General features: G+C 33.8%; 1 protein-coding gene across 2 annotated transcripts; it reads right to left on the reverse strand.

The window, feature by feature from the left end:
- Window positions 1-190: 190 nt before the first annotated feature.
- Window positions 191-26,150, reverse strand: mtm (phosphatidylinositol-3-phosphate phosphatase). Of its 2 annotated transcripts, XM_071591176.1 has the most exons (12): window positions 25,963-26,150; window positions 25,704-25,796; window positions 18,847-19,143; window positions 17,402-17,662; window positions 16,761-16,910; window positions 16,198-16,364; window positions 12,735-12,865; window positions 10,727-10,902; window positions 8,201-8,308; window positions 5,614-5,798; window positions 4,010-4,214; window positions 191-1,442 (listed from the first exon to the last, which is right to left on the reverse strand). In XM_071591176.1, the coding sequence occupies exons 1-12, from the start codon at window positions 26,086-26,088 to the stop codon at window positions 1,209-1,211; spliced, it is 2,133 nt and encodes a 710-aa protein (XP_071447277.1). In that variant the 5' UTR covers window positions 26,089-26,150; the 3' UTR covers window positions 191-1,208. The 2 variants fall into 2 exon arrangements, with proteins under 2 accessions (XP_071447277.1, XP_071447284.1); XM_071591183.1 differs by lacking the exon at window positions 25,704-25,796.

Raw genomic sequence — 26,150 nt, forward strand, 5'->3', positions numbered from 1 at the left:
TTTCGTAACTCCTAAAAATTATTTCATCAAGTGACTCTTCTGAACCATGCCATTCAAGGATGACATGAGTATTGGTTTGGTGTGAAAATACATGACAGATATATGCTGAAAAAGATAAAAACTGTAGTCTAGTAACTCACAGAGTCATGGTTATCAGAAAATAAAAATTGTGCATTATCAATATACTGAATAATTTGCACAATCAAATTTATTGTTTTTAACATCAAATAAACATATGTATGTTCTCTGAACCACACTGATATAATCAAACTTACACATATGAATGCACATGTAATTTATAAATTTAAATATAAGGGAAATTAAATTAAACTTTAAATATAAGAATTAAAATACAAAAAAAGAATTGTTAAAGAGAGACAGGAGGCACTATAGTTACTTATCATAAACAGAGCACCTGTGAATCAGAAAATAATTAATTATTAATAACAATAACATATATTAGAAAAATAAAGGATAAAACTGTCACATTTAATTGTTATTCTGTTATTAAAAGTGAACTAAAGGTCAAGCAGTACGGGTTTAAAATATGTAACAATGTCACATCTGATATTTTCCAAACTCAGGTTATCATTCAATCACTGATACATGTAGACATGATGTCTAAGGTTAAATAACATCTTTAAACAAAATGAAGTAGCAACATATTTTACAAATAAAACAAAACTCTGATTTTTGCAACCTTAACATACTCCCTGATTTATTTCATTCTGCAGGCTCAATAATATGTATGTACTTTTAAATCGCCAAGTTAAGCACTGTCTATGGGGCATAGAAGCGGCATACAAAAATCTCATCAAAATGCTTATTTTGATAATTTGAAAAAAGCAGGAATCTTTACATAAATAGATTTAATATGACACAAAAATTTTAATTAATCTCAAGAACATTTCTGCTCCAATGTAAACGCAAATTAAAAATACCTCCTTGGCTTCACCAGAATCTTAACAGATCACAAAATTATAACTCTCAGAATAAAAATCCATCCAGCAACAATGAATAAAATGACAACCAAGCTCTATCTCATTAATTTAACGATGAGCTCAGGTGTTCGGCTAAAACAAGGCAGTCAGTGTTTTCTTCTTAAAATTGGCTTTGGTTATAAATTATCACATGTCAGCACTATCGGAAAGTTCAGTCACATCTGCCCAATATTTCATTTGTTCACATGGGTGGAGGAGGTTAAAGACTCATCCCTGAAGGGGGGAAGCAAGGCGGGGAGGGGGTGTGGCCAAGATGGCTCCTCCAGAGCTCGAGCTACCACCCCCAACACCACCCCCACCACCTCCCATGCTCCCACCACCCCTGGAAGCATTTGATGCTGCCAGCTGCCTGGCTTCCAACTCCCGCTGACACTCCTCAACCTGAGCCTGAAGTTGTGCCTTCAGTGACAATAGCTCACGGCATCGCTGCGCAACAGGGTCCTATTGATGAAATAATTGTAAATCCTTAAATAAGAACAGTGCTTCATAGACTTTAAAAATCTAATATGCGAAACAGGTTCCTCTTTTCAGATTGCAAGAGGAAACAATAGTGAAAATAGAGCAGAAAATTGCAGCATTTAATTCAACTGGTAGTAGGTTAGTTAGCCTAACAATAAACAAAATCACACACTATACACACTCAAATATGAGAGTCATCCAGAAAGCAGTACCCATTTTGGATTTTAAATAACTAATACATATTTTCATGAAAAACAATTTATTTGTTAACTAAAAACCTAGATATACTTTTGTAGATAAAAATTGATAAACATAGAAACACTAAAAACCATGAGAGCGCTATGAAACTTCACACACAGTGAGCAGACAAGCAACTGAAGGCATTTGAGGCTAAGCAGTAGCTACTGGAATTGCAAGTGTTCCATATAGCGCAAACAGGAACTACTTTCCAGATGGCCCTAGTTTTAAAAAAACCAAAAAATACAGTTATCAACCCAAAGGCTAGTTTGGTAGGTGATCGTAGAATTCACTCAGTACTAAGCCCGACAGTATTTGAAATTCACATATCAGGATAGGGGGGCCAGTTCCTTTCCCTGGGCCAGTTCCTTTCCCTGGGCCAGTTATGGTTTCCCAGGAAGATCTGGAACCCAAAAAATCATACAGCTTGGGTGGAGCTGAGGGTGCCTTGAGAGGTTTGCCTGAGAATCGAACCTAGGCCCTCCAGTCAGTAGTCTGCCACTCTACCCCTGGACTACCACGACCCAACCATACTACATGACAACCCAATTTTTTTTCTCAATGAAAGCATTAATTGTTTTGCATTCAATGGTAAGAGTCTATCTCACCATTAAGAAATGAAAAACAACAACTGCAATACTCTAACATGATTGCAATTTTCAACCAAATACTTTGGCATACTTGTACATTTATCCCCGAATTTCTTGACCTATAACAATTATGATGTCAAACTTCCGACCTCACGGTGGTTTTTTTGAGTTCTGGGAACTAGAAAAAGTCACTTGGGGTAAGATCGAGAGAATAGGGTGGATGTGGCAAAATTTCAAAGCACATCACTTTGATTGCCAATCATGCCTTGGTCGCAATTGCAGTCTCGCCATGTCTGTTTGCACTGTAAATGCCAAATCTACAATCAGTCTCATTCATGATCATTTGGATGGCTGCTCTTCAGCCTTAGCAAGGCTCTCCTTGGCAAAGGCCTCGGCAGCAACATCCATTAATGATGGTCATCCACTTCTTGGATCATCTGTGAGGGACGTATGGCCAGTTTGAAAATTCCTTTTCCACCTCACAACCTCACCTCCCTCCATTTTATCCAGTCTTCTCAGTTATTTCTTAGCAATAATTCACTGAAAATGATACTCTCACCTGAATGAGTTCGCAGACAACTAGTGGTAGGGAGGTCCATCATGTCACTAAACCAAAAAAACAAACAGGGTGCACACATGGTATCCTTGAATACCTCACAGTATCCCCAATGATATCCCACAGATGATATCTCATTAAGAATTCATTTAAGAGTTAACTTGATGCCCCAGAAAAACCTGATAATATGGGTTCAAATTATGTACAAGAATTTTATTGGTTACTTCAAAAGTGGACTCTTAAAATGGATGACTAAAAATGATCACTAGGAAAGATTTTCAAAATGAGAAGTCTCTAAAGATGGGTTAAGAAAATGTCTGTTTTAGCAAATGAAGCCAAATCAGTGTGCAAGCACCTATAGTGACTCCAAACTCTCAGCAGGCACCCTTAGGTGTATAGGGAAGGTGTAGAAGGTAATGTTACAGGAGGAGATGGCCCCTATAGTTTTCACAGAAATATCGGTCAGGGGTAAGGCTGTTCACCAAAAGAGAGTCCACGATACTCAAAAAGACAACACTATGCTGGACAAACAAAATGACAAATGGTAGTACAAGATGGTGCTTCATGATCAGTCTTACACTGGCAGAATGCATCTCTGCCAGAGATCCTCAGATGTTGGTATTTTCCCATCAACCTCTGGCCACTTGTATTTCCAAAGCAGAGTCAACATACAGGTATATACTTAGAATATGAATGAACTGTCAACCCAATGTAACGTTTCCATCACAGAAAGTAAGCCATATCAATCAAAAGTGTGGACAAAATTTACAGGTTAGTTTAGTTTTACTCTCCATTTAAAAAATAAAAATTAAATGATTTGACACTGGATTGTAAAACACCATATGTCAAGTTATTTAAATGGAAAAAAATTGCATTTAGCCTACTAAGTACAAAAGATACCATGAAAATTTAATCCAAATGATCTCAGTTGCTGAGATAACAAAACTAACATTATAAATTCTACAACTGATTAAGTTCATAATATCGGCAAAACAGCCAATATACATGAATTCATTCAGGATTAGGTTACAGAAACTTTTACATAACTAAACAAACTTTATATGAACCGCAAGGAAAATGATTTGACACTAATTTTAACCATAAATTAAAAGTAAACATTGAGCACACAACGAGCATGACTGAATTTTTAAATATGAAAAAATTACCTGTGGCCTCATACTAGGATTCCATCGGCAATAGTGACCTTTCCATAGCCGTACATGCCTAAGTGATGCAATAGGAACAAGGACATGGCTATGGTGAAGATAAGGGGAATACAGAGGATTGCAGAAACCTTCTAGGCGGCTGTTGGTCATTGACCATAAAGAAACTGTCCTTTGCTTCACTCCTTCAGCAGCACGCTCTCTCTCACTGTTATAAAGAAATCAGGAATTAAGAATTCAATTAACTTGGTTATGTAAATAATTTTAAATGAATAACCCTGATTTGCAATTTTTCCTCTATCTGTGCACTGTACTTCATGATCATCTTGATTTTCCACAAAGTAGCCAATATTGTAGGCTAACAATTTTACTTCTTTTTTCTCAACAATATTTGTTCATCAATATCCAAAAACCAGGAGCACTATGTAATTAAGCCCCAAGTTAATCACCATTGTAAGTTTAACAGTACCTTTGTTTCCCATACCAATTTTTGCAAATCAGTGACAAGTACAGGGAAAAAACTATATGGTAGTACAAGATGAAATTTCATGAATTTGATAACGTATTTTAATTTCCATTTGCAGCACTTTTTACCTAGTTGAGAATTTAAATACCAACTAATGAATGTCTAAGTGAATACATTGCTTATAAAAACCAAAAATAAACTCATTATGACATTTTCACATCTCTCTTGCCTCGTCATATGACCATCCCTCAACGTGAATACATTACTCATAAAAACCATAAATAAACTTATTATGGCCTTTCCTCAGCTCTCTTGCCTTGACATATGACCTTTCAACATTTCTATTGTAAGAAACAATGAATGATTCTTTTAAAACATGAGTTCAGTTGGTTCATCAAATTTTGGAATATACAGGCTAAATCACAGCCTGTGGCACAGAAATGTGTGTAAAATTGAAGACAGTGGAAGAATGTGGTTCCCTAAAGGATAGATAGAATAGAGAATGGAGAAGAGGAGAACAAGCAACTGGCAGCTTTATCAACAGAAGAATCACTTAAAAATCAGCAAATGTAACTTGTTCGCAACACACTTCCCTCATCAGGTTTCCCATCGCTGTTGGTAACTCCCACCAGCCAGTTCCCTATTCAGAACTTTCGGGTTGGCATTTTACCAAAAGGAATCTACAAACACAACTACCTTATCAAATATTTAAGACTTGGGATTTTCCTTTGGCCAAGAACTTTGATTTTCACTTAATGTATATTCATCCACATAAAAAAACCTTGCAATTTACATCATTTAAGGCACATTTTAATTCAATCAGCGTAACTGATTTTATGAAATTTATATCAATGTAAAATTTTTATCACCATTTAGGAATCACACTAATTGAGAGCTTTTTAAGTATTAAACGTCCACTGGTTTTTCATGAATCTATTTTGATTTGATTTCTTTTCTAATTACAAAACCAACTTTTGCTCATTATGTCTTTGGCATACACCCAAAAAAAATTTTACTTGGGCCCCTCATATACACTTTGACTTATACTAACACTGTAAAATACTGGAACATATACACTATGTTTAATATTCTTCATTAACCTTTGGAATAATATGAACATTTGTCGACTGAATAAGCATACCTGTTAAAAAGGAATGTACCAAATCGGCATGAATACAGATGGTCAAGGATAGTTATCAAAAAGTGTTCATTGAACTCAAATGCATTGGGAAATTGCTGTGTTATCTGCCAAACACAATCCACAAACTGAAGAAAAACTGGTGAACGATCAGCATCTGAATGTCGATCATCTCCATGGCCAATCCTCTGAAGGTATCATGTAAAAATATAAAAAAGTCAACGATCAATAAAGAATAAATTAGCCATAAAACAATTTTTTTGGTAAGTATTATTTTTCAATTTTCTACATAATTAATTAGGGGCACGTGATGAATGGACAAACACAGTGACTTTTGGCATTTCTGCAATTAAACACAAGGCAGAATAGTTTCCCTATAAGTTCTAATATTAGGCAATTAAAAAATACAAACTTTCTTTTACATGCCTCAATTTGAGAGTTATAATAAATAAAAGTTATAATAAATATAAAAAGCAAAAACTTGAAAAAGAAGTTAGTTAAGTTGCAAGTTTTGAAATAGATATACATGTAGGAGCAATTAAAGAAATTTAACCATATACAACAATTATTTTGTCTTTTGGATGAAAAGGGTAGAAAAAGAAACTTGGCACTCTCACATATAGATTTAATACTTCACACGACCACGGTTTCGATGCTGTGCAACATCATCAGGTTACATACATGAAAAATATTTTCAAACTACCCCCTCATCTACCCCCTCATCTACCCCCTACTGTAACCTAATTTTTTCAACTTACCCCTTCTCCCTTACTCCCCTTACCTTCCTTCCCTCTTGGAGCCAGGCTATGTCAGCTGAACAAAATTTTTCATGTATCTCACCAGATGATGATACACAGCATCAAAACCATGGTTGTGTGAAGTATTAAATCTTAAGGTGGAAGTGCAAAGTTTCTTTTTCTACCCTCATAACGAAAGAATTCCACAAAGTTAAGCCTGAAACTGGTATGTTTTGGATGAAAGTTTCAATATTGATCAATTATTTAAATATAAGTCAGAACTGAATTTATCAAAGATATCAAATTTTGATGAAAGATAAGTAAATAAAAGAATATCTTTAAGTCTTAAATTAAATATAAAATTAATACAATTAAAAATAGTTGAGCCACTTCAGGCAGGTTTTAAACCACTATATAAATGAACTCTTTAAGTATTCCAATGACTCCCCAGTAAAAATTTATGCACAGAGAAACCAAAACTTTATTTTCTCATAGATTCCTGAAACCCATTACAGTCCTAACTTGGCACCAGCAGAGTATTTCCTGTTCCCAAAAGTGAAATCCTCCCTTTAAGGACACCACCACAGAAACTAAGAGCCGTCAAAGAAGCTTGCACTGCACGCATGCCCTTCAGATCCTGTTGGAATCCACCAACCAGGAGGCTTTCGAGCTGTGGAATACCCCCAGGCAAAAGTGTGTCAATGCTCAAGAGATGAACTTTGAAGAATTTTGAGGCATTGTAACAATATCTGAAATAAATTACTTTCCAAAACTTTTCCAGTTACTTTTTATGCAATCCATGTATTACCGCAGTTTTGAATATCTATCTCAGCTCCAATCATCCTTTAGCACACATAATCCAAAAACAACAAAAAGGGAATAATAAATTCAAGGGGCATTGAAATAATGAATCAAAATACATGTACATAACTGATATGTAAGCATGGGTCCGAATCCAGAATAAAACTTTAAGTTCCAAAGATCCTATCTGTTCCAGATATTATGTGAGTTGTAATCGATGAGTTGGCATGAATTAGAATGAGTTTTGATGTGGGTGTCATATTGGAAGAACAACCGCTAATCAGAAGCAGGAAAGTTATGATGCTATTATTAAAAATACTAGCTCATGGAAGGGAGTTAGAGCATCTAAGCAATCAAATTAAAATGAAACAACTTATGGAGCACTCCACAATGCCCATGCTATCACTCAAATTAGCCTCTAACACCAAAATTTATAACCAAAAGCACTGAATTATTAATATAATAATTTAAAAACATCCAGCAATTATTTAGAGATAAAACTTATGGAAGTACATAGAGTTAATTCAAGGTAAAAGTATACTTAAATTGATTAAGCAATACGTGGAGAGAACACTAGAACAATGTTTTTCAAACAATTATACCACCCATAAATCATTTCAATAACCAAATGAATGGGATTAATTAATTGTGGAAAAAAGTGATGATTTTCACTGACTTGGCTAAGGAACAATGTCTCAGATGAGCACAGAGATGATTTTTTATATCAATCTGAAGGTAAGGCCAAAAAAGAAATATGTACGCTGCCTGTCATAGGACTGAAACATTTACTGTAATTGGGAATTAAGCAGGAGGCGGTCCTGAGAGGCAAGTTACAGCACAGCAGGATCTTATTTGAATTATTATTTTTAATTATTTAAATTTATCTTAAGCAATTTTTACTCTCAGACAAGAGCAACAAAATGAATCGAAACACTTAGGCTGATAATACAAAATTGAGCTTAATATGTAAGCTAACATAGGAAAAATAGCTATAACGTACTGTTTCAGTCTAATATTACAGTTATTCCCCAAAATTAGGAAAGAAAGCATACCTGCTGAAACTTGTGGCCAAAGCTGAGCCATTCCTTTTCAATCAGAACTTCAAAGCCTTTTATGGTTCGATAATATGGATCCAACATCAGCATAGCAAGTGCAGTTAACTACAACACCAAAATTAAAGAAAAAAGATTAATATTCCATTAAAATTGGGTTACTCCATCAATGCGTACATGTTCTTGATTTTAATAAGCAATGGATCTATTGGTATGGAAAATATATTTAACATTTCAGCTTCCATAATTCATCAATATGCTTCACTCCTCAAACTGTAGCTTTGACATGCTGAAAAAAATGTAACTGGCACCCTTATAATATTGAAAGAGTAAAGTATGAAGTTTTTGTTCATCTGTTACACATGTGTCACCTATGCCATATTTCTGGCTACACCTTGTAGTAGCAATACCACAAACATAGTAAAGACACTTTTTGTTACATTATATTAATAATGAGAGCGGGAAAACATTGGATTGGCCAAAGGCCTAACTATCACATGTGACTATCTGCTTGCAAAAGTTTGAACTTCTCCATGATCCAGAAAGTCAAAAAATAAATGAGAGAGTACGAGAACATGACTTTAAGACCAAAATGGTATTCATGAGTTTTGAAGACTTAAAGAAATAGAACGAGAACAATGTGCCATGAGCACAGGCCAGAGATCTAACCCTTACATAAACAAATTAAAGAGAGCAATGATAGAGCCAAAGAGAACAAGGAAAAATAAAGACTAATGGATTTTGGAGAAGCATACAGTTACATGGTACGTACCAAAATAGAAGTAAAACCATGCAAGTGAATAAAATCAAGTTAAGTATAGGGGGCTTAACTCACCCCAAACACCATTTCATGAATGCTGATTGCCAAACTAACTCATAATTTCTTCATCAACACTAAGTACCTTTTGAAATTGCTCAACTGATACCATGTAAGTTGTTCAATAATTCCTTGGAAAATCAAACAGATGGCACTCATAGTATCAGATAAGGATTGTTTTTAGTAAGCCTCATCTCTCCCAAGACTGCTGTTCAAGGTTCAGCTATATCCAATGCATGATTCTTAACATAATTTTCTTAAGTGATTTCTACACATTCCGTTCCTCTAACCTATTTATTTAAGCTTCATGCTGTACCTATATTGCTCAACACTAACTAAATGTAACAGAATAATCCAATGCACAACTTTGTAACTAAGTACATTACATATTATCCTTGTTTTTATGACTTGACTATAACTAGTGCTGGGTTTATCTTGATGCCATTTAAATGTTATTTTTAAACATTGAATACACATATTACATGATAATGTGTTAACTAGACTACATGTAATGCTGATGTTTTGTTAGTACAATTTTTATGAGACAGTTTATTGTATAGATGAGACTATACCTGTTATTTTAAATTTTAATACCTAGGAAAGTGTAGAGAAAATTCTTGTAATAATTTCTAATAAGATTTCACAGTAAATCTGTTTACCTATGATTACTACATACATTCCAACTTGCTGTATTTCTATCTACCGTACCCATTTCTTTCCCTGTCTTGTTGCCAGTTTCCTATTTAACAACTCTGTACACATTTAAATGAACCAGAGTATTTAGGAGAAATCTAATCAAATGAATAAATGAATATTGTCATACACACAAATAAAACTTGGGAATTGTTAGTTTATTCCTAGATGCTAATATTTTTCATTTACTTTGATTAGAAATTGCATGAATTACTCATGAGAGTGCATATAATATAATTAAAAGAGGAGCACCAACTTACAAACAAGAACTACAGTAATATATACATAGAAAATTTGCCATTTTCAACAAAAATTGAAATAATCAATCATCTTTTAGCAAAAAACATGTACGTTAAATCATGAGATTTTGAATAAATGAATATGATACTGTTACACTAATTTTGTTACACATAATCTAAAATGTTTGATTGTAATATAGGGAATTGGGTATTATCATAAAATTGAAAATTTTTGACAGTATGAACATTCAGGCAGGAGTAATAGAAATTTTAAGTATGAAAACTAAATCATTAACAAATATCAGGGAGTAGTGGGTCTTTCTAAGAAGATATTCTAGAATAATAATAAAAACAATATGGCACAGAATTAACAATTGAGAGTATCACTGGTCCAAAATCAAGAAATTAAAACAAGGCACTTTTAAGATAAACACATAAAACTTAATAATATCAGGAGCAATCAGTCAATTAATTCCTGCTTTTAGGTTATCTTACATCTGATTTTTCCTTATTGCCACCATTTATTGAATGCCTTAACATCTCCATTTCCCTAGCCTTCGCCAATTACCAATGCACTAGACCATGGAACTTGCATGCAATGCATGCATGCAAGCAATTAATGGGAAACTTCTAACCAAATACTTAAATAGTGAGGTAACTAAAAATCGCACTTTTGGAACATATCATTGGACATGAACCATCAACATCACTTTCCTCAGACATAAAGGAATAAAAAAATCCAAATTTAAATATATAATAAAATAATTAAAGTTTAACCTGAGCAGTCCGGTCCCATCCATCTGAACAATGCACAAGGACTGAAGTTTTATGGTTTTCTACTTTATCCACTATTCGTACAGCACCAGCTAAAATGCATTTGATGTGTTTCAGCCAGTAAGTTGATTCCACTGCAGACAACCACCTAGTCTCTTCCATTGTGGGAAAGCACAGCTCTAAAATAAAATCAAAATATAAAGAGATGAAATCCCAAAAAAAAACATGTCATATTACATATTAACATGACACAATAGACATAAATAAAAAAAATGAAATATATGAGAAATTGAACTAAAATAGATAAATATATGCACCTGCATCACTTCTATAATAATAATAATAATGTTGACAATATTACTTTTAAGCTTAATGCTAACCCATCAAAGTCATGCTTTTGGCTGTGCGTGTCTGATCTTTCCCAGACATAAACACATTTTTTTAAGAGCATCCGAGTATATTTAGGTAGGTATTCGATTATTTCCAAAAACATTTATAGGCAATAAAAATTTAACCATTTAATTGGACATGTACAGGACAATTTGAATATATAAACTATCATCTTATTTGCACAAAATTTTCTACTATGTCCTCCATTTTCTTTAACATTGCCATTCATTAACCTCAAAAGTTCTGATAAGTTTATTGCTGGACAAATACTTCATGTCTGCCTAAGCACTTACGCATAAAAATATGCATATTTTTATGCCTATATATGCATAAAAATAACCGATTCAGGGCTGCAATTGTCGAAAGAAAGAAACAGAGTGATGTAGATATATGTTGGATTGAATTTCAATTTGGCTGCTTCTTAGACTGGTGATGTCTTGTTTTAGAATTAAATGAATTAACATAATTGACACTACATTAACCAATCAGTTGTAATCATTTAAGGAAATTATTTAACATCAATCACAATTGGAACTAATTAATGCCATGACTTTTAGCCGAAGTTCAGTCTATGAAATGAATGTCAAAACCTCGATTACCCAGATCAAACTGGAGTAGGCAAAGAATAGGCATATTGGACATTATGAAGGGACAAAGGAAGTACATGGAATAAAAGGAGGAGTCAAAGAAGTGCAAGATATCAGGTTGTATTTTGTTAGGAAAGACAAGGAAATAAATTGTTGACCTATTTTATAAGCCTTGTCCATTCAATGCTTACCTTGACCAATAATAATAATTATTATTATTATAACAACCTTTACATCATTACCTTTTGGATATGAAAAGATAAAAATTTTCATTTTAGCAGGAGTTGGTACTACCTAGGTAGCAAGAAATACCTAGGCTTCTTTCCCTATACACCAGTTCCTACTTTTCATAGCCTAGGTACCAAATTATGGTAGGGAAATAAATAGATCTCAGTGCACAAGTAATTGAATAGGAATTATTTGATGAATTAATTGAATTAGTCACTGGCGGTATCATCTGCTTTATGACGATTTTTCCCTAGATACCGGCAAAGAGGATTCTTGTTATAGCCACCAATAGTGAGGTACTGGTGCCAAGCAGTGGTGATATTGCCCTAGGTGTTGGTACTGAGGTACCAGCACCAAGTTTTTTTTGCATAATTAAAACCCATGATTTTAATATACTTCATGGGACATAGTCCCATTCACTAATTTCCTCCATACTGCCCTGTATTTCGTATTTCTTTTGCCTCTGCCACCTGAATGAATAACTGAGAAAATAGGCTTTGAGAGTTGCAAATGGCCATTTGCAACTCTAAGTTATAAACGCACTTGCTTATCTTAACTTACTCAAGTTTCACTTCAATATAATAACAAGAGAACCTAAACTTTGGTATGCCAGCATATACATTTGCATGCTGAAATATTTTTTAAAGGAAAAAATATAATAAATCATTTTAAACCATATACAATGGTAATAGGAGGCAAACAAACAGCAGGTAACCTGTGACCTTATTATAAGTTACCACTGTTCATAAGAATTAGATGATTTTTTGATTGACGCTCGGGTAAAAAAATGAAACATCTGTAAATACCTTTCAACTTCCTCAGTGACTCTCTCATGACATGGATATTATGGATGTCCAAAAAAACAAGTTCAGCATTCTGATAGGCATCCTCTGATTCATATCCTCCTCCTTTTGCCTTGTTAGCAATGGCATTTGCACTAGGTAGAAGTGGAAAAAATAACATTCATCAGCACATAAAATATAGTTAGGAATTGCTATTGGGTAATTATTAACTGATCACATAAACCAACGCGGTAAAGGGAACATAATAGAGTGCACTAAAAAAGGATTCACATTAAAATGTTCAAAAGTTCTTTTACTCTGCCATGCTGTATCATCTTATGAAACTTAATGTGCCAACGTGATAAAAACTTTGAATCTATCCAAGTCAATAATAATGGTGCAACAAATGTTAATACTATATATGTACATAGTAGAACCCTCATATCTGCAGGTGATATGCTCCGAGACTCCATGATTACAATAAAGCATTCATAGTATCAAACACTTGAATTATCTTGCAAGGGCAAGATACCACACGTGAAATACCTTCCTACTATTTTCAATAAGGTCTTCTTACAACTTTTAGATGTTTTTGAGCCCATATTGAGAATTGCAATGAAAAAGCAACGAATATTATTAATTTTCAACCCTCAGCTATACATAAACTTGCTTATTTTTATCCTTTGCACAGTTGCAGTGGTAAAATTTTCCCTTCTGCATTTTCCTCTGTCCTTGATGAATAGGAATAGTCACAAGGGAGGGAGATTGTGGATATCCAAGAAAGATTGAGCTTGCTTTGCTTTTCTTAAATGAATATCATCTGTAGTAAAAACATGGTATTTTGCTCTTTTGAGTAATGACTATTCAGAAATCAACTCATCTAATTCAGAATGCAACCTGATGTTGTAATTGTGTTGGAAACAAGGATATGGCCAGAGGTTCCCTTCTCCATTCCCAGTTTGGGTGACATTATCTCATTCAAGCACCCTATTCACACACTAACCAACTAGCTTAAAAAGTGATTGATTTAATGAGCACCTACATGGAAGCATTCTGACTATGACTCTGAGCCATATTTCAAGCATTGTAGTGATTTTCAAAAGAAACAATGATAAGGATAATGATCATTAGAAAAAACAACACTTCCTCATGCTTTAATTAAAATTGGGTAACATTTTCAACCCTGTGAGTCAATATTAGATGATGACAACACTCATCAATACAAATAGTGAAGCCATGTCAAGAAATGTTTTTAAAACAATAAAAAGGTGATATAAAAGAAGAGATATTTACAAAGCATTCCCTGAAAATTCTCTAGATCACATTACAATGCCAAAATAGACTTAAGATAGTAAATTCCCAAAATATATAACTAATGGTAGGTCTACTCTAACTCTGTCCCTCAAGTGAATGATTCCCACTGGCAAATATAGGTAACAATTTTATGAAGTTCACTTCATTTTAATGAATTTTCCTTTTCCACTTGAACTAATTAAGATTATTTTCACTTTTGGGAATATAGCTGCTATGCCCAATAGGAATGAAATATCCTGACTTAATGGAGTAACCAAAACTTTTCCTGAAGTACAGAAAATACCCCATCTTCCCTGGCAGATCATCCACCACTTATTTAACGCTTCTTTGTCCTCTTGAATTTTTCTTGGCAAACTAAAAATGGCTGTGGTTATTCCTTCACATAAAATGATGATCACCAAATACTGGGCAATTATCAACAAATATCTAACTTAGCGAATATTGGTGGATGACCTAGTTATAAGTTACTGTTGCAGCATCTCCCAGTTTCTTTGAAATATCTAACTTGTAATTTTTCCCAAAAACATTTGATGTCAGGGCAAACAGGATGATGATTTTCCTTGAAAAAAATGTCTTGTCCTCTTCAATTTAGACTCATTACATAATCCTCAGCACAATTCGCACTTTAAAATTTTCTGCCACTCAAGAGTCTTCGGCAAATCACCTTTGACTCAGTAGATGCAGAATTGTTCTCACTAAAATTCACTACTGTAGGATATGAGGTATTTCAAGTAAACTGATCAGATAATTTCTGAACATAGAAACCAATCTTTTATGAGTGAAAATATGATTGAATTTCATACACCAAATGGACAAAGGAAGGAGGTTGGACAAGTGGGAAGAGCTGGAACTCAGAAAGAATTCGAAAAAGGGTCATTTGGGCAATGATTTATTGTTAGAATACCTCTACCCAATCCTGGAAGCATCCCTTTCCTTCACGGAAAGACCTATCTACCCTCCCCCCCCCCACTGTGAACCTCACTTATCACTTTTCCTGATGCCTAACACCCCTCTCCTCTTTCCCCCCTTCTCCCTCTCCCACCCACCCCTACCCCCACAATGAATGATATGTAAATGAACCCCAACTTGACTAATTTGTGCCTGATTATGATGCCAAGCTTTGAATCTGGTAGTAACAAAATAAAGAACAGCGGAAAAATACATTGTGTTCTTCATTTGATGATCATGAACTTCCACAAAGTTGAGCCAGAAACCATCGAATATATTCTCGTCTACTGTTGGGTGCACAAATATAGGTCTGCTTTAGCATCTTCTTCTGGAAGGGAACCATCTCATATCACAATTAAAAACTTGTGTCAGGTAACCTTCAGAATCTAGCAGCTTCTTGAAGTCATTGATAAAGTTCTCTGCAACCTTTGACTCAGAGCTTGCTGCTTTAACATGCCTCACAATGCTGTGGATGTCAGTTCTTCCCTTTAACTTCTTGAACCACACAGAGATTCCTCAAAATGCATCTTCAACCATAGATGAACCTGGCATCTTCTTAAAGAGATCGACAAATTTCACTTTCACCTTCTCAGAAATGATACTCTTGTTAATAGCATCACATTGCAATTGCTTTTTGTTTATTCATAAGAGAAGCAACCTTTCAACATCATAGAGCCTACGTAACCATTACGTAGATCTTCTTGTCACTCCCTATGAAGTATCTATCTCCTCTATTTTGGCCTTGTTCTTGAGGACTGCGCAAATTGTTTATGTTGAATGATTGTACGGGCATGCTAGATCAAATACATTCATATCTCATTCTCACTTCTCAATAATATTACTTTTCATTTATGCTTCTATTTTTATTCTCTTATGGATGTCTTTTTGCAGCTTTTTCTTCAGGGTATTTTTAAATCTATGCACAAAATATTATTTAACTTTGCACAGAAAAAATCAAAAACATCAAAACACAAGTTTCGAAATGTGTGATCACTAGAGACACTAAGATACTAGAGGAACACATACTAAACACAAACTGAAGCACCAGGGGTGCAATCATCCCAGGAATTCCCTCCTCTCATCACTCGTTAAGAGAAAAGTCACTCATTTAAGCAAGTAATTTTTGATCAAAATATATTTGCATATTATGCAAATTACTCCCTCGGATAGGTTCTTGTTCCGTGAAGTTCCATTGCATAATGTAGAACATAAGATTGATAGATACCTTGGCCGTGCATCCATGATAAACAATTTATGAGACTGAGCATTGGCATCCATTATAAGTTGTATATATCGCTCATCCTCTCTGCTACGCTTCCCACTAACTCCAACAAGAGGTTGTGAACATCTAGTAATTGTCGCTTGGCTCTCAGGATGTATCCATGAAAGAACCTATATCAAGAAAATTGTGGTAGAATTAAAGCATGCCAACAAGATAATAATTTAAATTCAATAAAGGATTTTGCAATGAAAATAAGGGTAACATATGCACTACAAATCATTATTCCGAAGGCAATTAGGTATTCACCTATCCACCTTATTTGTTACTATCAACATAGGTTCATAGAAAAAACCACCGACTAACAAAAATTACTAAGTCATTTTCAAGGAGACCCTTAAATTGATACCATAAGAAAATTTATCTCATATCAAGACATACAGCAACTTACATCCAGTAAACTTGTTAACATAAAAAAACTATGCATCAGTTTTTAAGTATAAAGCCAATTGCATAAGTTTAGAACTAAAATGAAACATTCAAAGAAATAAAATAAGTGGTTCACATACAGGAATTCGACCTCGACTTCGAAAAGCTGCTACCGAGCGAAGATCATCATCTGTAGCCTGCCCTGGCACAGCTAATATTGGTGGGTAGCTGTCACACAACTCAAAATTATCATTTATTTTGGTCACTTTCCATGTGTCATGAGGCACTCCCTATTGAAAAAAGAAACCATACACATTACAGTGATATAAATCCTTCTAATTTCACAGAAATGAGAAAGATGACAGCCCTGACAGGTATTCAACAATATTTTCCATCAGAACTTGCTGCAAAGAAATTTATCATTTTGATGGTATTCAGAAAGTACTAAAATATTTCTGATATATGACAGGAAATCAATGGCACAAACTGGAAATTAAGTACTTGGACTACAGCCAACAACCCAACCACTAGTTTAGCACCCAAAATTGAATATTTTATGGAGAAAAGATCCCTCAAGTATATTTAAAGTATAATTCCATGCATACAGTTCAACAAATAATTGACAAACATCACCAAGGCTAAAAAAACATATGTCCATGGGTATCCAAGTTGAAATCAGCTTATTTTTTAAGCTGAATAGCTACAATAGTCAAGAAACAAATTAAGCTCGAGTTTTAAAACATATGCAAATGAAGAAGATAACCAGGTCTGGGACACTCACCATTCTTTTCAGTTCAGCAATAGGTTCGTAGACAGTCCAACCATTTTCTGGGAATCTCTCAGTGTACTCAAATGCAAATAGAGGAAGACGATGTGAGAGGGGAAAAGCCCTCTGTTGTAACTTCTCGAAGACATTGCGACGAGAATGGTTTTCTTGCTTATGAGCAAAACGTAGATTGCGCATATCTTTACAAAATACCTCAATTCCATATGAATTTTCTCCTCGACTTGATGCACCACCTACTTTCTCAATTCTGCTCACCTGAGGCACAAGAAAAGAGATAAGACTAATGTAAGTATTTTGGTTTTTAACTGTATTTTAAAATGTCAGTCCAACATGTGAACCCCTTGCAGAAGAGTTACATGAAAATTGCTAATTAACTGGCATCATAGTACAATATTTCTGGATAAAAATATGCATGTGCAAACATATTCAAGTTTTTAGGAAGATGTAACATCAAAGAAACAATAGTAACAGTGCACTGAAAGGCAAGAACTACTGAGAATTCCACATTTAGAAGACCTTATCACAGGATGCTGTTCTAAATACCCTGGGAGCTCATCTATCTGAAGTAAAAGCAACCACTTATACACCACTTAGTCTTTCTCACATGTGGTTTACCAGAGTATTAGGTCCCTTTTTAGGAAATCTTCATCAAAGTGTATTTTTGCTTTACACCCACTCGTTGATTTGGTCTTTCCTCCAACTTGTCGTTGGCTAGTGCCTCTATTTTATGTGCAGGTGTAAATTATGGAGAAACAACCTCCATGGGAAACAGCAACTTGAACAGCAGTACAAAAGTCAGCAAGGAAAGCTTGATGTGCTTTAATTGATTTATCATGTCATTACATGCCTAGACAACATTGATCTGTGTCTCATCCTAATCCTTATAATATATAAATATGAAAATTAATATTTTTGTTCGGGGACCAATCACGCCAAGATAGCACAAAGCAGATACATAGATAGATTGATAAACGCCTTCATTTGGGCAAAATTGAGACCATAAGGGCCCTTCTTAAGTACGAAGTAAGGGTTTCCAATTTTTTTGCATAAATAGTGCAAAAATTCTCAAAGTAGCATGGTCTAGGTCCGATTTCAATATTCTATATTTCGATATTCTTTCTTGGAAACTATTTAGATAAAATAAATAAATTTTTTTTAAATATTTTATATTTTCACACAAACATGGCAGCACATGTTTACCTCAAAATTAAGATTTCCATTCATTCACTTCAATGAAGAGTGGCAATTAAACTGTGGCATCCTTTATCTAGCTATCATATCACTTAAAAAAATGATACGATTCAAAATTTCAGTTTTCAAAATTACTTCCAAATAACTAATAACTTGTGATTCAATTTACAGTGTATTTATGATGAATTCTAAATAACTTAACACACACAACTTGTTTTGAGACATTGATTTTCCCATATTATACCTACCACACCTAATGGAACATCAACTACATAAGGAGTATCACGGTCCATGCTACGGAAATGCAGTTTATAAGTGGTCACGGAGAGAACCCCTCGCGCAGGTCCAGAATAAGGGCAAAGGTATGTCACATCCCTGGCCACGCCCTGCACCACTTCACCCGGCAGTAGTGGTGGGTCATCAGGCCTTGGTGCCATTCCGGTGGAGACACCACTTGATGGTCCCATTGGAGGAGAGGGAGTCCCACAATGTCTTCCATCTGCATTGACTCCACCAACAATATCCCGACTGCTAGCTAGTGATGCCTGAAACAAATAAATATCATCATAGCAAAGTAATTAAGGAGAGAAACATATGCATTCAACTGAAGCAAATTAAACTATGAATCTTAAGCCCACAAGTCTTTCATTTAAAACAGGTGGTTATTACATTACATCTTAAATAAATAATATGAAAATTGGATGATTATTATCATTAACAGAGGGGAGACAATGAAACATTATGGATTAAAAAGAAGTTTTTCTTATAAAATGAATTTCTTTTGTAGGCAAATCTTTTACCTCATTTAATTAAGTTAGCTCATAAATATCATATTAATTAAATTTGATTTTTATATTAAAGTTATAAAAGTCAGCATATGCTACCTATCTAACTTTGTTTGAATTACAATTACTCACTATTAAATGCATTAAAAGTACTACTTAAATAAAATTATAATAAAATTTTAAATAATCGTAATTACACCTTCAAACTAATTTTATGCCTATAACTATGTTGATTTAATAGCTCTATGGCACTAGTATTCTAGCAAATCATGCCATTAACTTTAACTAGACCTGAATATGCTCTATTTCATGCACAAAATGAAGAAAAGTTGATTTTGTTTCAATGATTAGTGCATATCTGAAGATATAAATTTCATCATCAAAAATCCTCCGAAGACATAGATGAAACCACATGTTATAGCATATGTAATGGTAGCATGTTTTCAATGGTACACAATTTGATTAAATAATTTTCATTTGTTATTTGAACCAAGAGGTTTTTAGTTGCAAACCACATTCAGTAACAACTTAACATCATCTGCAGGAAACACATCCTCAATAAAATATCCAATTGACAAGGAAATTCGTCATGAAATTAAAAATCTCTACGTAAAAATAAAAATCTTGAAATTTAATTAATACTCAGGTCGCTTCACTTAAGTAAAATTGGTGAATTGTTTAAATTAAACATCAAAGGAAAGTCGGTGTCACAATATTCTCACTGAATACTGCTTTCATCTATGATCCTATCAAATTATTATTATTGTTGTTGTTTTAGTATTGTTGTACATATTTACACTGATAAAAGGGACCAGAGTAATCAGATATTTACTGGAAATAATACAATATTACCTCTGGCTGAATGGTTAAGTTGCAAGTTTTGGAGAAATTCTTTTGAAAATGTTTTAACTTTGAAAGTAGTCAGGATTAAATGGGTTGCAAAAAGAAATTTTCCCAATTCAAACAGTGTGAAGTATAGGGTCAACAAAGCAAATTCACAATTTGAGAAATGCTCCGCATATTTCAAGAATTGAAACTTGCACCAGATGGCAGAAATACAGATTTTAAAAATCAACTCATGGTTTCCAATCCAAAAACTACAGCTGATACATAAATGTACCTAAATTAAATTTGAAACCACCATTAACAATTGATTTTACATAGTTTTTACAATCGGGAACCATAGGTTTCAATTATATGTACTAACATTGACACATTGTGGCATGAGCTGAAGTAACAGTAAGAGGAGGATATTACAATTCAATTCACTTAGCACATAAAATAAAAATCCTAGGGATAATACCAAAATACAACATTATAACCAGTCGTGTGCTCTGGTGTAAGTTACTATACTGATGTCTTGATATTCATCATGAAAATATCCATTGAGTGAGTAAAAATTTGAATCTTGATCCCTCAATAGCCATTCAAGTGTCTATTTATTCAAGCAAGCAACCATTACTCAAGATGAGTAGATACAAGGGATAATCACTGGATATGGAAATCTCAAAGTTTGGGTTTAGTAAATTAAATTTATTAACAGGGAACTTAAGACTTAGTGTACTCGAATAAGCAGCTTCAACTTAAAAAAAAAACAACTATGTACTTCATGGGGTCATTAAGTATTTTGGATGGTTTTCCCAGGGATGGTAGCCGTACAGTCTGCACCCTCCACACTCTGGCACATGCCACTGTTAATTGTTTCATTCATCAAAACAAGGTAAGTCCAGCAATGGAAAATTCATTCTTAATGTACATTCCTTAGTGCCTATTAGACCTCATGGTAAAGATAAAAGGTACAATATTTATAATACTTCTCGCTAAATGGAGACATACATGCAAAGACATGATGAACATACCAGAGATCAAGTAGTTGGAGATTATTTATATCAGTCTATCTTCCAACGAATACATGCTTAGGTTAAAACTTGTAAAAATATGTGGCTTTCTGAACATTATATTTTTGGAGAGAGCCACATCACAAATATGCAAGATGTGTGATATTGTACGGCCAGGTAAATTTAAATTCATCTGTTAACAAAACTGATTTCAAATGGCTGATGTAAGCCCTACGCTTTCACCAAGAGCATTTAATTTATAAATTAGTATGCAATATGAAAAAAATACATACACAGAGTAAAATTACATATACCATTCTGCTAGTATTACAATTTTTAGTACATCAAACTAGCATTGAGATGAGCCTCCGTTTTGTCAAATAAAATTTATAGCATTTGCCAAAGGCACTCTCAGCTCTCCCTTATATTATTGGACACTACCAAACACTTTATGGCTGTAAAATATGCTAACAAGCACTAAATGGGTAATTTTCAATTAATACACATTAAAATATATTTAACACCTTTTAAATAGATTTTCAATATAAGTATATGCTCTCCAAAAGTTCGAAGCATTTCTCAATACAATAATTTCTAACAGCTTTAAGATAATTACAATAGGAAACCAAAAGTTTGAGCAATGAGATCTAGCACTATGTTTTGTAAACATTCAGAAATTATCACTGATGCATAGGAGGACACTATCCTTTCTTCCGTACCAATCCTGAATTTTTCAAAGAGGTTTTATGGATTTGACACATCATGTGATAAACAATGGAATCTCTTTTTCCTCAAAATAAGATATGTTAATTCTAAAAATGACATATAGTGAATTTGAAAGTTGAGACAGTAAATAAAAGTGCACACAGTACATTTCCATCTGTTGAGAAGCCATAAGACAAAATATATTCACTTATATATCTATATAAAACTACAACTTATAATATAACTACACCCCAGAGGTGGCTGTGGCACTTGATAGAACTGGTACTTCACTTGCAGGTGCAACAAATATGTGTGTATCAAAGAATCTACAGCAGAAAATCCACTAGTAATATGTCCAAAGAAGTAATCATAGATTCATACTGGAGGTGCTTGCAGAAAAAGTTTCACATGGTTTTTAGGGAAGACAGAAATGCAAGCCTCTGTTCACTATGCGCTAATTGCACTGATGAATTGGAAACATGAATGAGATGGATTATGATGTAAAACTTTTCCCTTAGTTTTTAGGGAAAGTATCAATTAAATACATGAAATTAAAATTCAATGATGATAACAAAGGATAGCAAATCCCTAAGATTTGAGAGAAAACGCTCCTTGTAATGACGTCCAACAACTCAAACCACAACTCACTTGTGAATGAATGCACAAAACGACGTTCAGTAGTCGTGAAATTTTAAGAAGACTCCTCTTTGTTTAACATTTATTTCATTCGGCTAACAATCAACCAACAAGGTTGTTGCAAGAAAGGTAACATATATCATTAGGCAAGCATGTAACACAAAGAAATGAGGTTATGAAAAGCACGTAAGCAATCTTTTTCGTTGCTTAATGGAGCGAGTGCATACAATAGATGGTAGAAGATATCAAAGCCAAGCACAGGCATTTATTACTGAAATTTATATTGAAATTGGATTACAATGTTAAAGAAATGATACTAATGAATGCATTCTTTCTCCAATCGATCCAAAAATATCTATTACTTCTTTGGAAACCAATAATGATGGTGTCAGACAAGAACCATAGGGTTGGGTAAGCAATGACTAGTATCAACATGCAATGAATTCACTTGTTACCAACAAAAGATACTGGTGAGAAAGGAAAATCATTGGAGCAGAGAATGATAGCAAAAAAATGAAGGGGAACAAGTTCTTTTATTGAACTTACAGTTTATACCAAAAACTCTGCTAAGTCATCAAAGAAGTTATTCAGAGGGATTGACTGGAAGCGGCAATAAAGAGACAAACGAGTTTTGATAGTCACTTGGACACACTAATTGTTTATAAATAAATCCTATAATCTACAACTAACAATCACCATAAAAAATTAATTTGAGGAAAATTACAGCATGAGAAAAACAAAATTTAATGTTTCTCATTTTTATTTCTATACATCATCCATTTAAGGGACTAAAATTCCATCACAAACAAGAGAATAGATGGTTTTATGCTTTGGTACAATTTCATGGACGAGGCTATGACTTTCTCCTCTTTTTATTAGCAAACTTCATCATACAATGAATCAGTTCAGAAATTTATTATTCTTAGAGATTTATTTGTATTAGACCTTAAATGAGGATTACATACATGGCAAAAAGCAGAGATTCAACACAAATTATCCCCCCACCCAAATGGGAATGCTAAACCATCAAAGCAGACGAGTCCACTCTTGGAATGAACTAAGACTCCTCTTCCTCTTTTATCCTCTTTTTACAATACACTTTGTATTAGCTTTGTACCATGAGAATAATATAAAAATGTTGTATTCTGGATTGGCGATATTCGAATTCTTATGGTAAATAATATTTGAACTACTAAAATACAACATTGGCAATTGGTAGAAAGAATAAGTTATTTTTTCTCAAAAAAAAATACTTTCAGAAACTTTATTCACATGGAACCAAAGGGATGCGAGGGAAAGAGGAAGTAACCTGCACATGATCAGTCAACAGGTTTTATACCAAATAATAAAAGATAATTGCAAGCAATCAATATGAAGATTGCCATAACTACAAGTCCAACGTAATTGATGATGAAAACTGAAATATACAGGAACTGTAAGGATACTTCTATTGGAATGAATCCATACTTAGCTTCAGGAAATATTGCCAAGAGAATATTAGGAAGACAAACTTACTTTGGCCTTCCACTACATTAAAAATTGTACATGTGTGTATTTCCCTTGTATTTTTCATGCTACCTTCTAATAAATTAAGAAACTCCAACTGTCATTTCCAGCATCAATTTTTTTATTTTGACTGAAATAAAATGTATTTACAATTCTATATAATAGTCAATGTGATTCACAAGGCATTAATCGGAAATTTCTGTATTAAAATAAGCAATAATATGAACAAAGGTAAGTTAAAAATGAAATTTTAGCCAAAATTAAAAACCTTGCAAAATAACAAGCAAGAAGTAGTTAACTAATAGGTTTGTTTCGATTGTTATTTCCAATATCAATGATAACTAGTAATGGAAGAGTATTATTATAAGCATGATACATCATCACAATGATGGCAAGGAGGTATGATGCAATGCCAATATTTTCTGGAGTAAAACATGTTGCCAGCAGCTATCACTAACAATAATAAGCCAAATCTTGCTTAAATTGAAATAATTTTGAAGCCACCCTGTATAATGCTGAATTCCATGTAACAAATATCTATTGAAACTCAAGAGCATATTAAACTCATTTATAGAACTTTGAAGCCTGAATAATTCCATGCAATTTTTATTGAAATGTTGGCTCTAAAACTATAACACAGCAATGACATTATCTGAACTGAAAATGAGCCCAAGTCATCTAAAATTTGAACTATGTGCCAAAAATTCAAGGTTGTCGACTGGATTATATATGTTTTAGTTTCTGTCAAACACAGCGTAACATCAATTATTTAATCTTTTCCAAAAAGAGTAAATGAGTTGGGTTCAACAATAATTGTGAATAGGTGTAAGACCTTTTACTTATTTCAATGGAAGCCTTAGGTTATAATTTAAATATCATGGCATCATATCTGCATACAAAAAACATGATAATAGATAATCTTTGGAACCATAAAGTATTATAATTTAAGTTGTGTTTCTGTTCTCTGTCACATGAGGAAGAGGGTACAATTAAAGTACCAACTAATAATCTATCGAATTGAAATCTTAATATGGATGAAACAGATGATATAGCAACCCAAATAGTGATTAAATTAATCCGATTTTAAATATTTGCTAATTATACAAAAATTAAAACTAAGCCGAGGAAAAAATATATTGTCTTCCTATTGCTCTCAGCTTAAATTCCACATAATAATATATCTTCATGTAATTCAACATTCAATATCATCTATCCCCCTAAAATACACACTCCAATTCCTAAAACATAGTCACTTTTATCATTATCGATTCATGGAACAAACTTCCAGCCTTACTACCCCGCCTGAGTAACTAATGGTGAATACTGCTGGGCTAAGGAAACACATCTGGCGACACTAGCCGCTCAAACATGCAATCTTTTGTAATAAGAAAAATGCACCGAGACTTAAGTAAAATGCTAACGTAAAGGGCATTTTCAATGCAAATCTGATCGGCGACGAGACCATACGAAGCACTGTTGCAGATTTATGCGTGTACATGTGTTAAAATCAACATTAAGAATGAAGTGAATAAATTACTGGTGCACGAAAAGAAAAAAAATAACCTGCACTCATGCTAGCATATCATTTTCTGTCTAATAGTTGTTCCTTTTTCTAATAAGTGAACATTTACTTACTTTTCCCTTTATTTCAACAGTTGACACATTTTCACTGGACGAAGAACTTGGTGTATCATAATATTTTGATTGTGAATCTTTGCTTGAACTTACCTAGAAAAAAATATTTTCCAACGCCAAGCAACGACCCCAAGAGAAAGTTAACACCTAACGTTTGGTCTCTATGCAAGTTATAAAAATGACAGGCAACGCAAAGTTAACCATGAAGTTAAACTTCCGCCGTATCACATATAAACAAAACCGAATGATTAAAACTTACCGAGTCTTGACCCAATTTTGAATTCAAAGAACTGGATTTTGAGTCCGATGCTAAGGAATCCAAACTAGCATTCTTTGAATGATTCCCCTCGGTACTCAGGAGATCTGAACTACTTTTTCTTTCCATCTTTCACTTGGTGAACAACAAGGCGAATCTTCATGAATGCAGTTGCATGGATGGATTCATGA

Source organism: Hetaerina americana, unplaced genomic scaffold (assembly GCF_022747635.1).
Source record: "Hetaerina americana unplaced genomic scaffold, ioHetAmer1.1.p SCAF_1, whole genome shotgun sequence".
In the NCBI taxonomy this organism is placed as follows: domain Eukaryota; kingdom Metazoa; phylum Arthropoda; class Insecta; order Odonata; family Calopterygidae; genus Hetaerina; species Hetaerina americana.